Source organism: Aplidium turbinatum, chromosome 9, assembly GCF_918807975.1.
Source record: "Aplidium turbinatum chromosome 9, kaAplTurb1.1, whole genome shotgun sequence".
NCBI classification, from domain to species: Eukaryota; Metazoa; Chordata; class Ascidiacea; order Aplousobranchia; family Polyclinidae; genus Aplidium; species Aplidium turbinatum.
This window is the reverse complement of record NC_137480.1, coordinates 3,946,435-3,963,207: the sequence shown is the minus strand read 5'-3', so window position 1 is coordinate 3,963,207 and position 16,773 is coordinate 3,946,435. Positions and strand designations below refer to the sequence as shown.

The following is a 16,773-nucleotide window of genomic DNA, read 5'->3' as shown; positions in this document are numbered from 1 at the left end:
TGCATATCAACTTTGATATTTTTAATATTCGCAACTACGAAGAGTGTGGTAAGACGATCAACTTTTCGCTCAAGTCGGTTTTGCAACAAAGTAGTTTGCTTTGAAATTTTTTAAGAGGGTTGACTTGAAGCATCAGTGACTTAGCGGCATTTTAGATTAAGTTTGACCACTTTCAGGTGTATACTTTTGGTACCCGGACAACTGGCCCCCAGACAATTGCCCTCAGACAATTGCCTCCCGGAGAATTGTCCCCGGACAATTGCCGTCGTAGGACAATTGCCCCGGATAATGAATACCAAGAGAACACTAAAATTTAAGCATGATTTGGTGAAGTTTATTCATAGCGCGAAGACGTTTGGTGGCAACATCGTTACTCGTTACACCGAACAAAGGAAAGGCAGGCGGAAGGATTGCAAGGCCAATATCAGGCAGATGCTGACTTTGCTCTGAAAATTCGTAAGCTTCCAGCTCTGGCTTTCATTCGACCAAATGACGTAGTTAGTGCGTTTGAAACACTTCAGGATACTATGCCAACAGAAGCTGACTCGATCGTAGATTACTTTGAAGATGTCTTCATCCGAAGAAGGCTACGCATCAACAGACGATTACCCCGCTTTCCGATCAGCATGTGGAGCATGGATGATCGTGTAGTGGAAGATCTTCCCCATACAAACAATTCGTTGGAAGGATGGCATATCCACCTTCAAGCTAACATTACTGCATGTCATCCAAACGTTTGGAAGTTTATAGACGCGTTAAAGAGCGAGCAGGTTTTAACAACGGTAACAGTTAACCAAATGGTTGCAGGATTTCCTGCACCACCGCGCAAAAAACGCTATCAAGACTGTTCAGCTCTCATTGCAATCATTGTAGAAGACTATGAAAATCGCAATGAACTTGACTTTTTAAGAGGAATCGCTCATGATTTACATTTCTAATGGCGATATTTATATATCTTTTTGTCGCAAGTAAGAATCAAACCATTAGCGCTAATAAGAAAAAACTTTACTGCACTTTTTAATGGAATTGTCCGCGGGGCAATTGTCCTAGAACCGTATTTTTTATGTCAGTTTTTAGCAAGATACAAGAATTATCGTGTCATTTGTGTACTCACTACTCCGCCATCTTGCATGGCTATTGGCTATTAATGTCAAAGCAGCCAATTGCTAAACAACCAATTACCTCACAATCAGGGTTGTCGGTATTTTACCCGACCCAAAAAACCCCGGGTGGGTTTTTTTAATAAAACCCACTTAAAAAAAACCAAAAAAACCCATAAAAAAACCCAGAGCATCATATTTGTCCAGTTTTTATTGAAAAATTAAAAAAATTTACAAAAACACTACAAGGCACTTACAACAAACTTTAAATTAGGACTTAAGGATGTGATTGTGAAGTAATTTCCAAGAATAAACTGAAAACGCAGTGGATATTGCACAGTACACAAAAATCAAGTAATGTCACTTTGTGTATACTACACTAAAACTCATTTATGCAAGAAGGCCTTATAGTTAAACTGGTGAAAGTACTACTCTACTGTAGTCTGTATATATGATGTGAAATGCAATTTAGGAGGCTATTTACCTATTACAGATTCTGGATTCTAACGCATGGCTGTTTCAGAGCATTTGCCTAATTGGCCACGCAATCGCTCAATTGCTCATCCAATACTATATATATATAATATATATATAAATGATAAAAAATATTTAAACATGATGGCATAAATGCTCCTTGCCTTCAAATCTAAACAAATGATGCAATAATGTGATTTCTACCACGGTAGCATCAACTTGGTATAAAAATCAGTGGATGATGCAACATCCAACTTGATCTTGAAATTAATGGATGATGCAACATTCAAGCAACAACAGCCTTAGTGCATTATTTTATTGAGTTATGCAAGCATGTACTGTGAGTGAAAGGCACTTCACTCGTAAAAAGTAGTTTTGAGGTGAAATAAGCATGAATCTACCTTTTTTTGCATCTTTTTTAAAAAAACCTAATAAAACCCAAAAAAACCCGGGTTTTTTTAAAAAAACCCGGGCGGGTTGGGCTTTTTTAAAAAAACCCGGGTTTTTCTCAACCCTGCTCACAATGGAACTTTTTGACTTCGGGCTGTCCCATCACAAGACTTTCTTTTTCGTTTTAATTGGACCAAGGCCAAGACTCTTGGTAGAGAGAGGAGCGACGATTGCGACAGTTTTTCTGATGTTGAAAACGAACGATCTTCCTGGCGTCAGCTTGCTACACTCGACGAACGAGAAACACATGTTTTTGAAAAAGTAGTAGTCAGGTAGTGCTTACGCCAGGAAGATCGCTCCTTCTCAATAGTGCATTCTGCATATCCTTGACGACATTTAGTTTAGTTGTTTTTTTTCCACGAAGGTAAGGATCTAATTGACTGACAAAACCAGCGGTTGAGAACCATGTGGCATGCACAACTCTCTGTGCTCCGCGGGTGAAATTCATTCACTTCAATTATGATCCTCCCAAACAAAATCAATACTTTTGAGGAAGACTGTATTTTTTAAACGTATAATTAGCCCCTGCAAAACGTCCCACATTTTCAATCAAATCAATCTTCCGTTTTGCAGGAGACCACAGTTTCTAGCTCCCGGCCGCTCATAAAAGCAGCCGGCCTGGAGCTCCCAGAAATTAAAACCCAGGTGAGTGTCTGTAGGATGACTGCGAGAGAGAGACGCGAGAGAACGCTCTCCGTGGGCTATCTTCCCCGCAGGTGTAAGCCGTTCTCCCCGGCAGACCCAAGCAGCCTGCCGGAAGACGAACCCCCACCCCAAAAGGGCGGTTCGTACCCGTCTCTCTGGTCCGTCCCGACTTTCTAAATTTTCGGGACGCGACCTCATGAATCGGAATTTCGGCCACCAATTCTCTCCTCTCTCTCGCCAGCCCTGGGCCCGCGTCCTTAGCTGGTGGACCAACCGCTTCCGGGCGCAAAGTCGCCCGACCCCTCACGCCGCGCCTCGCATACGCGGGGCGCGGTAGACCGGTTATTCAAGGTCTTCACAATCTGGCTTATTTTAATTTGCGTCAGTTTTTATTCACGTTTTATTGCTACTGATGGAAATAAAAGTTCAAACAAGTAATTCGGTACTGCTGAGCCCGTTGCGCGAAAAAAAACAAAAAAAAGAGCCCAATTGCGCGAAAAAAATATGAGCCAGCCTCATGGGCAAAACACGTGTCTATCGCTGTCAGATCTTGCTACACTCGACTGCCGAGAAACAGAAACTAAGTTTTTCTGATAATATTAACTCGCTCAAAGATGTATTCTGTTTAATCCGCTCTAAGTACGTCTGGCAACGTTTGATCTTGATGTGGGTTGTATTCAAATAAATAATTGAGACAAACATTTTTTATATCTTTTATGTAACACAGCATGTACTGTATATAAAATCTCCGTTTCTTTCGTCTCTGTAACATCAAATGAAAGTTTGTGTTTTGACTATTTTAGATTTTATGTTTTGGCTTATAATCTTAATTATACTTTTGTGCGGCCCTCGAACAAATTCAGATTCTGAATGCGGCCCTCGAGATAAATAGTTTGCCCACCCCTGATCTAATGGGTGTTCTTTAAGAAGTGTGCTACCTCACAAAGTGTTGATCATTTCATGAGAGACTGCTGTCACCCCATAAGTTTTGATAGGATAGTTCGTTGGATAACCTGTTATCATTTTTAAACTCACGATGAAACCTGATATAATTAATCACTTAATTCATCTTCAGAATAGTAATTTTGACATTTAATTATCACCAGGGCCGTTGAAACGATATTTTGGGCCCGGTACCAATGAGATCCTTGGGCACCAAATCAAGACATTTTGTAAGAAAAGTGCGCTGTATCCAAACCATATGCGTGGTTTCTTCATGTTCCTGGGCCCCTCGAAAAGGTTCCGAGCCCCTCAAATTATCCCCGATCCAAAAGTACCCCTGTACCCTCCTGTCAAGGCTACTGATTTTCACCACCCGACGTTACTTAGATGTAATTAATGAACATAAAGTATTAAAAGGGTGGATTATCATTTAAGTTTGTGGTGACATGTTAGTAACAAACTATGGGCTTTCTTTCACAATGTAGCTACTAACAACCTGTTTTAACCTGATGCTGCGAACTCGCTGTGGTAGTAGCGGTTTGTACTAGATTTCGGAACACTGTTCCCTAGTCATGTCCTGTACCGTCATAGCACAACTAAGGAACTGTGTTCTGAAAGCTATTACACACCGCTACTGCCACAGCGAACTCGCAGCATCAAGCTAAAACTGGTTGTTAAAATCAAATTGTGAAGTAAGCAACGATCATGCTGCTAAAAGCGAAACTCAGTCTATTGCTCAACTTTTCGATAACATAACTTTTAACATAGCTTAATATTCCTTACATGGATATAAATAGCTTATTGCGAATTATTTTTTTGTTATGATCATTGTTGAAGTGCAAGTGAATGCTTACGAGCGGGATATGAAAACCTTTAGCCTACAATTCCATGTTTAGACATTTTGTTGACATATGCATGTTTTCGCAGATCAGTGGAGCATTTGGCGAAAGAAATCATAATCTAGTCACTGGCGTTTCTTAGATTCTCCTTCACTATGCACTTTCTGGGTTGTGATGAAGAAAATTTGATGCTTTTGTACATCGTTGTTTTCATGCTTTATTCTTGTTTTTGTTTTATTACAATGCTACACAAATTGACGAACTTGCAAATGGTAGTCATAACGGAAAGTTAAGCTGTTAGAAATTTAAAGTTAATAGCCTAAGTGAGAAATTAAAACCATGAAAACTATTAATACTACAAAAAGTGCTCAATGCTAAGCAAAAAGGCAAAGCAGAGCGAATTAAATCAAATATAGTAATAACTATATTTGATTTAAGTGAGAAATTATGTTGATGAGCATTTGAACCAATTCAGAAATAGCACATTAAATGACTGTGTGACATCACATAAAACTCAGAAAGACAGCAACAGAAAGCTCTCTTTGCTTTTTCGAAACTCACTAGGTTGCGAAGTTTTGGAATAGAAAAAAATTAATTGATGTCATTCAATTCAACTTGTAAAATTAAACTACAGAAATTATTACATCAGTTAAAGATATATTACGCGACAAATGTAGAAAGTAATTGAAAATTTTTCTTTTCAAAACTTGGCGTGGTTGCGGATTCATCCAGAACCTTCGGCGAAGTTTGAATACGCCGACTGGGAATTGAGAAACACTGTTCTAGATAGTTGGACTGACATGATCCCTCCAACTATTCCTAATACAAAGGCGATCCAAGCCAGATCAAAACTTGCACTAAACTGAACACCCGGAGCCACAAGAGGTCCAACTTTTCCCGCGAATACTGCTACTCCAATCATCACGGCAATCCCTGAATGAGATGACAGCTTTAATTCTAGTCTTAAACCAACTTGCGAAACAAAGAAATTAGCGGCGCACAATAGGCTACATTCTATTTGAATACAAGGTAAGTAAAACTGACCTCGTATTCAAAGTGCGAACGATTATTTGCGACCTGGTGGCTTTGGAAACATTTCTGCCAAAAAGCGTTTAACAAGCAAGCCTTGCTTTCCTCGCTAGAGCGAGCGAGTGAAAGCGAAACCAGCCCAACTTTTGCTAGCCTTTTTAGATTTTTTTTAAAGTCAGCTAGATAAATAAATAACTAGAAAGTTTAGAAAATAGCCTAAGTCAGCTAGATCAGTGGCCCCCCTGCTGGGAACCACTGATCTAGGCGAGTAGTTAGCCTTTTTTCCCTCCCTAGATTTTTTTTTGGAATCAGCCTTTTCCCCTTAAGGAAATTACAGTAGAACTCGGTTAATCCGGATTCGGTTAATCCGGATCTTCGCCTAATCCGGATGAAACTGGAAGTACAAATGATTTGTAATCTTTTTCTTGAGAAACGGCTGCGGATTATCCGGATTGTTTAATCCGGATCTTCGCCTATTCCGGACAAAAGTTGCGCTTTCTCTATCGCTTTATCCGGATTTTCCCGACAGTTTTGCCATTTTATGCTAAAACGTAACGTGGCTTAGGCCTATTGCGAGAAATTTCTTATCTATTGTTCCGAACCCATATCCTCCTGAATTAAAATTTTTTTGCAATTTTCTGTATGTATATTATTTTTAAGGTATCTTAACCAAATTGAACAATATTTTTGAAAAAAAAATTTGGTGGGGACAATTATCAACAATTTTCGGCCTGTCAGTTTAAACTGACGTTAGGAGCAGGAGGGGGCATATAAAATAAATACAAAAACGTTTTCTCGGTCAGTGTTTAGTCTAATACGTATTCAACCAAAGCAATAATTGAAAAGGACAAAAAAGTCAAGAAATCACTACATGTTAACGAATCAAATAAATGTCACAGTATCAAAAGATAGGAATGTTCTTGGTTGATTCAACGTCTGGCGATATTGATTTATCGTAAAAATGTACTTTATATTGGCTTGAAACCATTTCGTCTCACATGTTCACCCGGCTTGAGTTCAGCTGAAAGAGACCAATTCTGGCATCATCTATTTCATGTGGTACTCCTTAAAACACTGAGGATGTAGGCCAACATTGCAGGTTTCACAAAAATAAAGGGATGTTCCAGAACATCCTGGTTTGGCGCAGCGGCGTTGCTTCCCTTTTATGATCCAGTGTTGGGCAGTGCTGTATTTTATATGGGGTTGCGGAGATGCCCTGGGTCCGGAAACAGTATTATCTGAAACATCTTTTCGATAAAGCTGGTGGTAACTTTCAACAACTGCTCTTCTGAAGCCCAGAGCATTTTGCTTCTCAAGTTGATCATATACTTTGAAACATTTTGATCCAAACGGTCAACACCACCCATGTGTTGGTTGTAAACGTGTATTACATTTGGGTGCTGAATATCAATATTTTTTCTCTCTTGCTTACTATATCGCTTCGCTTTTTGCAGTGGGTCTTTTCCTGCAATAGTTGACAAAACATTTACTACTTTTCTGTCTTTCCATCGGATAGCAGCAATGTTATGTGATGCAGTGGCGGCTCGTGGTATTTATAGCAGGGGGTGCTGCAACCGGAGGTAGCCTATACGTGAAAGAGCGAGCGCCAAAGGCGCGATGCCAAGGGGTCTAGGGACATGACCACCATAAATTTTACCTTATTTTAGTGGTATTTCATGAATTCTGAGGCTATTTGAGCAATTAATTTCCTGATGTTCATCAAGTTTAAATAGGCTGTTTTAGCATGTGACCTTTGGCCTTAACTTATTATCGTAAGTTAACAATGAACCTAGGTTACATTTAGGCTAATTTATAAAAAATCAACCAGGTTTGGTAACCACAAAAATTTATTGGTAGAGCTTTTCTTAAATTTAATTTAACAACACTAATGAAAACCTAGTCTAAGCTTTATCTTTTTGTGAAGAAAGCAAAGCACATTAGTCTAACCATGTAACAGCATCAGTCGCAGCCACCTAATATCGTGTTTGAAAACAACAGTATTTGCAACAGTAGCTAGCCTGACCACGTGACCAGCAACTGCAAAATTTGCAGTTCGAAATTGTGGGATTTGAAGCAACCTGAGCCAAAATATGACGTCACAATTTCTCTTTGTTCTTCTTTTATAAGATCGCAACTGCAGGGCTTGCAGTTCAGAGCTGCCAAATACAAAACTTAAAAAATCATCATATTTTTTAAAACCCAGAAATTATGAAACTTCTAGTCGGTAGGATCTATAGAGAACACGAGAAAAAACGTGAAATTAATAAAAAAAATAAAATACTGAAATGTGCAGGGGGTGCTGCAGTTTTGCAGTTTCTATGGACGAGCCGCCACTGATGTGATGTCTCCACAGCAACATCCGAGGCACCTCTGTGTAACTTGTCAACTTCATTAACTCGCTTGAGGGGAGGATTTTCCATGCGGTTAACTCTGGCTGTTCCTGTAGCTGCAATAGACTTTTCACGAAGGTATCGCAGAAGTCCCGGTCTTGTGAAAAAGTTGTCCATAACCACATGATAGTTGGAACTGGACTCGCTTTGTGGATGTAGATGTTGCATCAAATGAGCTACTACTGCAGCACCCATCCCAAATCCAATATCATCGTACTCTTCCAGCTGGTAGTCTTTTCCTGCATAAGGGCGGAATTGTACGCAGTAGCCTAACGGCTTCGCTAGCACACACAGCTTATGGCCAAACTTTATAGGCTTCCCATGAATGTATTGTTTTGCTCCATGTTTCCCAAAGTATGGTACCATGCTTTCATCCACACTCACATGTTGTTCAGGTTTGTAGTTTGCAAGGTATTGTTTGTTCACTGCAGCAAAGAATGGCTGGAGTTTGGAAAATTTGTCACTTTTGTCTAATTGCTGGTTGTCCGAGAGATGAAGAAATTGCTTACATTCTTAAAATTCATTTTTTGTCATCAGTTCAGTTACCATTTGGTTGTTGGAATCCTTTCGCCTCTGCCAATACATCTCTTGTCGTGACATTTGATGATATCCGCTTAACAGAAGGATCGCTATAAATGATTTCAACTTTTTTAACGTCATTGTAAATGTGTGATTGCCTTTTTGCCTGGCATATTTATTTGATTTATTAGCAAAATAGTAAGATTGTAAGTACTCCTACTGGCCTTCTGGTTCTTGTGTTTTTTTGTCCACAGAAGTTCTACAGAGTCTGCAGAAGTTTTTCCATCCTTTTTGACCAATCTCCATCTTTCGGTGAAGCGGTGGCCAGTTGTTTTATTTCAATATCTTGGACTGGATCGTCATGCTATTGTCTGATTGTTTATCTATTTTTTTTTTTTTTTTTTTAACGTAATATGCCAAATTGGATATTTTTTGTCACTTTAATATGGTTTAACGTGTAAAACATACGGTAACCCAAATTTATCATATTACTGGGACATACCACTACTACATCCCAGCTGGCGATGCCTGTCATTTTTGCATTAATACAACGTTAGCTAACGTTGGATCGGTGTGGAAGTGGCGAGTTTAGCTGACTGGGGTCTAAAATTATCGCTTTATCAACGCAACTTTTATCAAAGCACGCTTGATATCTTTAAGACATAACTTCCCTGGGTATAATTGAATTTCCGCAAGATGATGATGTTGTTTTTTGCTAGTTTGTTTTTTTGTCATTGTTTCATGTCGTCAAGTTATAGCCTATCTATTTTGTGAGTCGTGCAAGGCCTGGTGCGTTGCGCTTGAAATGGCTTTGCCCGTGGTAGGATTTCTTTGTGGGGTTTTCTTTGCCTGCCTTGCTCTTTGCTATGAGCTAAACGCATCAAGACGTGTTCCCCTTACGACCATCAGCACTCTTGATAACGCACCATGGCCGATCTTCATAGCAACTGTCCATACAAATCTTCAATATATCAGCTAAAGTTATGTAGGCTAATAAAGTTATAGCCTATAGGCTATATGTTTATTTGTTTTGTAACATTTTTTATTTTTTTAATTTTCCCTTTATATCTTAAATTTTTCTGAAGGTGTTGCGACCGTGCCAAATTTTTTTCAACTCAATAACTTACTTCGATCACAAGCACGTTTTAACGTTCGCGTTTTGTCGCTTCTACCTTTTTCTTGACCTTTGCTATGTTGATGTGTATTGTGTTGATATGATGGTCAGAAATAAAAAAACAACTGAACTGAACTGATTCCATCTGGAAGAGTACGAGATCCAATTCAGCATTAGCCAACAACTGTCTACCACATAGATTGTCTGGCATACAATCCATTTCACCACCATCATCTTCAGGAGGAAATATAACTAAATTTGCTTTAGACACGACTTCTGATATTGATTCTTCATCAGTTTCTAACCTTTCAAGAGCTTCCAATGCTTCATAAACTGTCAATTTGTTGCTATCATGCAAATGTTTCGCCATTGCTATGCTGTATGAAATCAAAAGATGTGTATGATATATCACTACTTTTAACTTCAAAATGAAACAGTAAAACCATATTATGTTCACCAATTGACCTAGATTAAGTTTCCATTTGCTAATATATCATCAACGTTTTGCTTGAGAATCAAAATGTTTGCAAAATAACCCCTAAACTCAACTATTCTGCACATAATTTGTAAAATCATTTACAATTTACATGCTCCCTTCTGCCCCTAGCGTCAGTTTAAACTGACGGAAGCGGAAATGGTACAAAACTTAAACAAACAATTAATTTCTTCTAAGTATGCAAAATATGGATACAGCAATGTTAGTTCTAACTAATTTCGTGGTTTATGTCATTATAACGCGATCCAGTAAAAATTGACACCGCTATAATTACCAACAACAAAAAATATCCATTTTGGAAATTTGATCCGTTATATCCAGTCGAAGGATAAACGGAATTTCACTAAATATACTATATGCATAGTGTTAGGTACAGACCTTACGAACCTCATAACATACTAACTGGGTTTCGACTAAACGGTTTGTAATCTAGAAACCATCTAAATGTGCTGTCAGTTTAAACTGACGGTAGGAGGATATGGGTTAATGTGACGCAATAAATTATTGCGGATTTCTTCTTTTCATGAACAGTAATCCCTCCTAACGCAAAATTTGTGTGCAAATGCTCAAACTCGTACTGTAACTTGAAAAGATGTCGGTGGAATTTTCGGCGGTATGTCGGTGATGTTTTTCCAATAGAAGACTTTGTTTGATTTTTTGTAAGTTTTCCAAAGAAACTCGTCTTCTGTAACTGTTTTCAAAAGTTTTGAGTGACTACAGATTATTCCGACACGCATGTCTGAAGATATAACTTTTGCCAGTGTGTTCTTGCGTTAGACGCAGAGAGAGAGAGAGAGAGAAACCTTTTATTTTGTCTGTTGCGAGAAAAGTATACGGTACAAAATATAGACAATGCAAATAAAATAGCACCATAACTAGAATCTACAACAGACAGGAAGCAGCGAAAGACTTATTAGTCAGCGAGTCATCGAGCAGAGTCTACAAATACTTTCGTTTTACATGCATACTGCATTTCAAAAGAATTCTATCGCTAATATGGTGATCGCGCGTCTTGGAATTGACAGATGACCACACTAATGCGTTCAATTTCAGTGATTTTTACCGATACCCTTCTATCTAGGTAACGTCAGGCTTGATAGAACCGTCATCGGTTAATCCGGATCTTCGCCTAATCCGGATGGAATCGCCCGTCAAATCGAATCCGGATTAACCGAGTTCTACTGTAGTTGATTGCCACGTAGAAAGGTCAGGTGAGAATAGCCAGTTAGCTACAACGAGTCTAGATAGTACGTGACCAGCTTTTAGGGTGTGGTCAAGTCAGAGTTAGCTAAATTTTCCTTCAGAAGGGAGATTTAAAACTTTAAAAGCTTGGACTCTGGTAAGTCTTTGTTAATTCTTTATATTTAAAATAATATACTCTTAACACCAGCTATACTCATGGGCGACTCTAAGGCCAACGAGTTTTAGTATCAAAGAACCTTGGTGGTGCAAGCATCAAGCCAGTCCTGGCTTGATGTAAGCACTTTCATTGGTTTCTTTATGCAAGATGGCTTCCTTGCAAAATATGGAAAGGAGCTAAAAGCTGTGCGTGCCAAGAGCCTGCGGCAGCACATTTTCACCGTTACTTTCTCAGCTTCTGAGAATAAAACAAAATCCTTGCTGATGGAACAGCTGGCGCTAGACCATCAGTCACCCGTGACCTACAAGCACAAGGAAACTGATTATGTAATCAAAGTATGGCGCCCTATGCCACCATGCGACGTGATTACTTTATACCCAGTGCCAGGCGAGTGGCATCTGGATTTAATCAACGAGTTTGCTTGCCAAGCAAACTGGGGAAAAGTCTATCAGATGACCAAAGGTAGACATAAGCAGCACCCCACCATCTGCAACGAGTTTCTGCATGTCTACCTGCAGAACACTCAACTGAATAACATCCCAGAAAAGGTGCAGATGTTTGGTGAGTGGATATCCATCACCAAGCCTGGAGAAGGACATTTGCCTCTCTGCCAAATTTGCAAAGTCCGGGGCCATCTAACATCAAAGTGCCCCACAAAACCGAAGAACACCCAGGCCAATCGACCTCGAGACCCGACCTCCAAGGCCGATCCACCTCGAGACCGGGCGCCTAGACAACCCAGGAAACAGGCGCGTTCGAGAAGATCTATAAACAGAAGCAATGAACTCTTCTGCCAAAAATCAGAAGCCGCTTTCCTCGCCAGGCAGGCCGAGAAGTCCAGACCGCGTTTTGCTGCATCCAAACCAAGCAAAACGTACGTGTCAGATTCGTCGCCAACCAGGCAACAGATCGCCTGTCATGTATGCCGGTCAACAGGCTGGCACAAACCTGGTTGCAATGCAAGAGCAAAGTTCCGGGAAAACAGTAGGAAGAGAAAGAACCCCACCACGAGCGACGATGGCTTTACCACCGTGGGCAAAGGAGGGAAACACAACCCCAAAACCCCCGTGCGCAGCATCTTCTCATCAGATGCTGAGATAGTGGATAAGCCCATGTCCAACACAGAGTCCAAGACATCGACTCCAAAACAACCCTTGCTCAAGCGGAGATCGGTTTCCCAACCAGCATCTCCCAGGACGACGAATCCCAGAGACCACGACGCATCCCACGCCAGCTCCAAGGATGCGCCGGTCTCAGTTGACAATGACAACTCGTCAACTGACTTGGAGTCCGTTTCTTCGAGAGAGTCTACGCGGGCTGAACTGACCGGGACCTCTCCTCCCTATGGAAATGTCTTCAGTTCGGTGGGTGAGCTCACGGACCCAGACGGCGTCCCAGCCAACTTCACGGTCTAGTCCAGTGGTTCTTAACCTTTTTTTCCCCAGCGCCCCTTTTCAGAGATTTCCATAGTCTGGCGCCCACCATAATATAAGGGCTGTAGCCTACTAATGACATTTTCTTCCAAGACTATAAGGCTAGCCTACAGCCAGTAGTAATTAGTTATTAGTTAGTAAGAAAAAACTAGTTTAAGCCGATGTTAGTTTTAATACTAAAAAATCAGCACAGATGTGCCTTAAGGCTCTTAACTTAAAAGTCTTAAGGCACATCTCTGCTGATTTTTTAGTAGTTAGTAAGAGTTACACTAATAACCATTATTGACTGACTATTATTATGACCAGTCCTTATGGTTTGCTTGCACTGCCTGCCCGCTGTCCCTGCCAAAAGCTGACCACAAAATGCCATTTACTTACTACAAGGAAAGGGAAACAATGCCCATTATCAACAACAAAGGCCATGCACAACACCATCCGACGTCCACGCTTGTCGGATGGTGTTGTGCATTGTGCTGTATAGGCCAACATAGAATGCTCTGAGAGAGAATCACTACTTCCCTTGTTAAACACAATCTCTATACTGTATATAGCTCCTCATCCTCGGTGGATTCTCGTACCCCCAGCAGAACTACTAAAGCAAATTTGCAGTGAGGAAAATATCGTTACACCTTCTGAATGTAGCGCCCCCTATAACGCCCCCTGAATATTTCCGCCCCTCTAAAAGTTAACAGCGCCCACTAGGGGGCGGTAGCGCCCAGGTTAAGAACCACTGGTCTAGTCCAACCTCTTAAACTTTAATCTGCTTTTTCTCTATCTATAATCATGTTCACAGATACGGAGAGTGACGATTCGGACGCCGGACTGGGCAACCTCAAGGTTGGCTCAATGAACATCAACGGAATATCCAAGAAATTGCGAGATGTCAAACAGTTCTTTACATCTCACAGACTCTCTGTACTGGCAATTCAGGAAACACACAGAATCCCCACCGATCAACTCGAGACGTGGGCTCAACATAACAATTACATAACATACACCAACATAGAACCTGATGGAACCACCTTCTATGCAGGGACAATGTTCATCGTGAAGAAAGACATACACGATAGGTCCGAAATCACACATCACAACATACTGCAAAATCGAATACACCACCTCAACATCAAATGTGGTAAAAATAACATAAACATATTCAATGCATACCTTCCGCAGAGCATCGGAGAGAAAAAGTCCTGTTTTGAACTGCTCTCCGAGGCTATGCTGGAATATGAACATCAACATGTAGTCTTACTCGGTGATTTTAACGTGATCCTCGATTCGCTGGACACCGCTAAGCCGCAAAACTTCAAAACTACATTGGATAAAACATCACTTAGCACACTCATACGTCATAACCAATTGACAGACATATTCAGACAAGAGCATCCATACAGGAGGCTGTTCACATACAAAAACCACAATAGAGGGACCAGGATAGATAGAATATACATAAATGAACATGCACTTGAAAATTATCATAACATGAAACATGAATACTTCACATCATCAGACCACTGCACATTACCGATAATTCATCTCAAATATCAACAACACACCAAATGGGGTGAATATTCATACAAAATCAATAACAGCATATTAGAATATTCACACGTCATAACAGAGCTCGAAACGGCTTGGGAAAATTGGACTATAAACGTACCACAAATGGAACCACCAGACATGCTTATAAGGTGGGATCAGGGCAAGAAAATGTTGAAAAATCGACTGATCAAACTCTCGCAAGATGTCGCACTCAAGCGTAGAGAAGATTACAATCAGATGATGATGATGATGATGCATATCGTGAATGGACTCATATCATCTATCAATGACGTAATATCATTAACAACACTGGATCTGTATTTTCATATTTCAATATTTTAGACTATCACACACTACCTTCTCCCGATACGCTGCTCTTTCCCGCTCGGATCAACCTCGCGTTGCTTTTAACTCATCGATAAACATGATTTCCTGATCAACTCGATGCAACCTCCAAAGTTTCATCCCACTATTCTATATTTTTCCTGGTAACGTAGCCTAGTCATATCTACGCTTCGATCGCTAGTCCCCCCGACCCATCTGGGCGAACCTGCCTCAACGTCTGGCCAGTGCACATCCGTGCTCGTTGGTTCAACGTCAACACTTTTTCGGTAGGTAAAGCATACAATATATTCCCACTTACCATCTTTTTTTTTACACCAATTAATTGAGCCTTTTCTCCAGATTTTATATAATTTTCGTCTCCCACGAGTATTCAAATCGTCCTTGTAGCTAAGCATCTCTTCTCGTGGGAGACCCCAAAGTTTATCCGGTCTGCCTACGGGCAGACCGGGTATAGGAGTTAAACGTACCTGTGTTACGGTCACGTGATGGAGACGTGGGCGCTGCCTGGCTTTATAAAACTTCTGTCGCCCGGCCCGTCGTGAGCTGACCTTTTTGCGTTTGCAGAAAGCAAAGCCCGTCTCCCTGGCCCGTTCCGCCATTCTAACTTTTGCGGACGAGTCGCACAAAATTCTCGATCCACACTTTCCTTCCACAGGTACCTAGACTCCCCAGCCTGGCCCCCGCGACCTAAGCTGGTGGACTTCCCTTCCGGGTGCATCGCCACCCCATAATCACGCCGCTCCCCGCCTCCACGGGGCGTGGCAGGCCGGTTCTTTAAAGTCTCTGACCTGGCTATGTTTATTGTGTTCTTCTCGCCGTGTCAATTATTTTGTACTCGTGCGTCGTTGATCGAAATAAAACAGTTCATCATCAATATGCTCCACACTCTGGACGCTCATCTAAACCACGTCTTGGAAGAACGTCGACCGGAATTCTTGGAGAAAATCAACAACTTCTACGATTATAAAGCAATCTGATCCCAAATCAGATCCAGAACAACTCCAACAAGCGATGAAGAACCCTCCAAAAGCTTCTTCAAAGCAGAGGAACAAAATTGTAAAAGTAGCTCTATTACTGAGATACACGACTCAAACAACACAATTCTCACTAAGAAAAAAGACATACTCAAAGAAGTACACAGCTTCTACCACTCCCTATGGGGTATAGAAGACGACATAAATTCTCAAGAACAAAACAACTACTTGAACATTCTTGGAGAGGCCAAAATTGAGGAAGACGCAGCTGAACAAGCGGAACAGCTGATCAGTCTAAAAGAAGTAAAAACCGCCATCGACTCTCTGAACAAGGATTCTGCACCTGGATCAGATGGTCTCGGCTCATTATTCTATCAAAAATGCTGGCATTTCCTGAAACACGACATTCTAGAAATGCTTAAAAATTGCTATTTGAGAAAAACAATGACTCCCTCAATGAGAGAAGCAAAAGTGAAGTTAATCTTTAAAAAAGGTGAAAAAGAAAAGCTCAAAAATTGGAAACCGATCTCTCTGCTCAACACAGATTACAAGATCTTGAGTAAAATCCTCTCCAACAGACTCACACCCATGATCACAAACCTGATTTGTCCGAATCAGAAATGTGGACTGCCAAACCGCAGAATAGAGCATGTCACTATGAACATACAAGCTGCCCTGGAAGCATCTCAAACACAACACAGGGACTTGTACATCATGATAACAGACTTTGAAAAAGCTTTTGATAGAGTTAGTCACTCCTTCCTCTATGGAATCCTGAAGAAACTCGGAGTAAAACCAATAATGATGAATTACCTGTCTTTGGTTTACAACAAAACAAAAAGCAAAATAGAAATCAATGGAGCTTTAACAAAACGAATCAACGTCAAAAGGGGCATTCGACAGGGTTGTCCCCTCAGCATGCTCTATTTCATAATCTGTGCCGACGTGTTGACCCGTCGCATAGAGAAAAACCATCTGATCAACGGTTTTCGCTTTTCCATGCTGACAATCAAAATCCAGCAATATGCGGACGACACCACATTCATAACAAGAGACATTCCATCACTCAAGGAAATCAACAAAGAACTAGCCATCTACCAGACGATGTCCGGCCAGAAAGT

The 16,773-nt window shown here is 40.7% G+C and overlaps 1 protein-coding gene across 1 annotated transcript in view; it reads right to left on the bottom strand.

Moving 5' to 3' along the window:
* Window positions 1-4,689: 4,689 nt before the first annotated feature.
* LOC145777535 (uncharacterized) overlaps window positions 4,690-16,773 on the bottom strand; it is a 34,376-nt gene continuing 22,292 nt past the window's right edge. Inside the window, exon 3 of the mRNA XM_082588938.1 lies at window positions 4,690-5,383. Within this exon, the coding sequence (XP_082445064.1) occupies window positions 5,175-5,383 (209 nt within the window). The 3' untranslated portion in view covers window positions 4,690-5,174. The remainder of the gene's footprint in view (window positions 5,384-16,773) is intronic.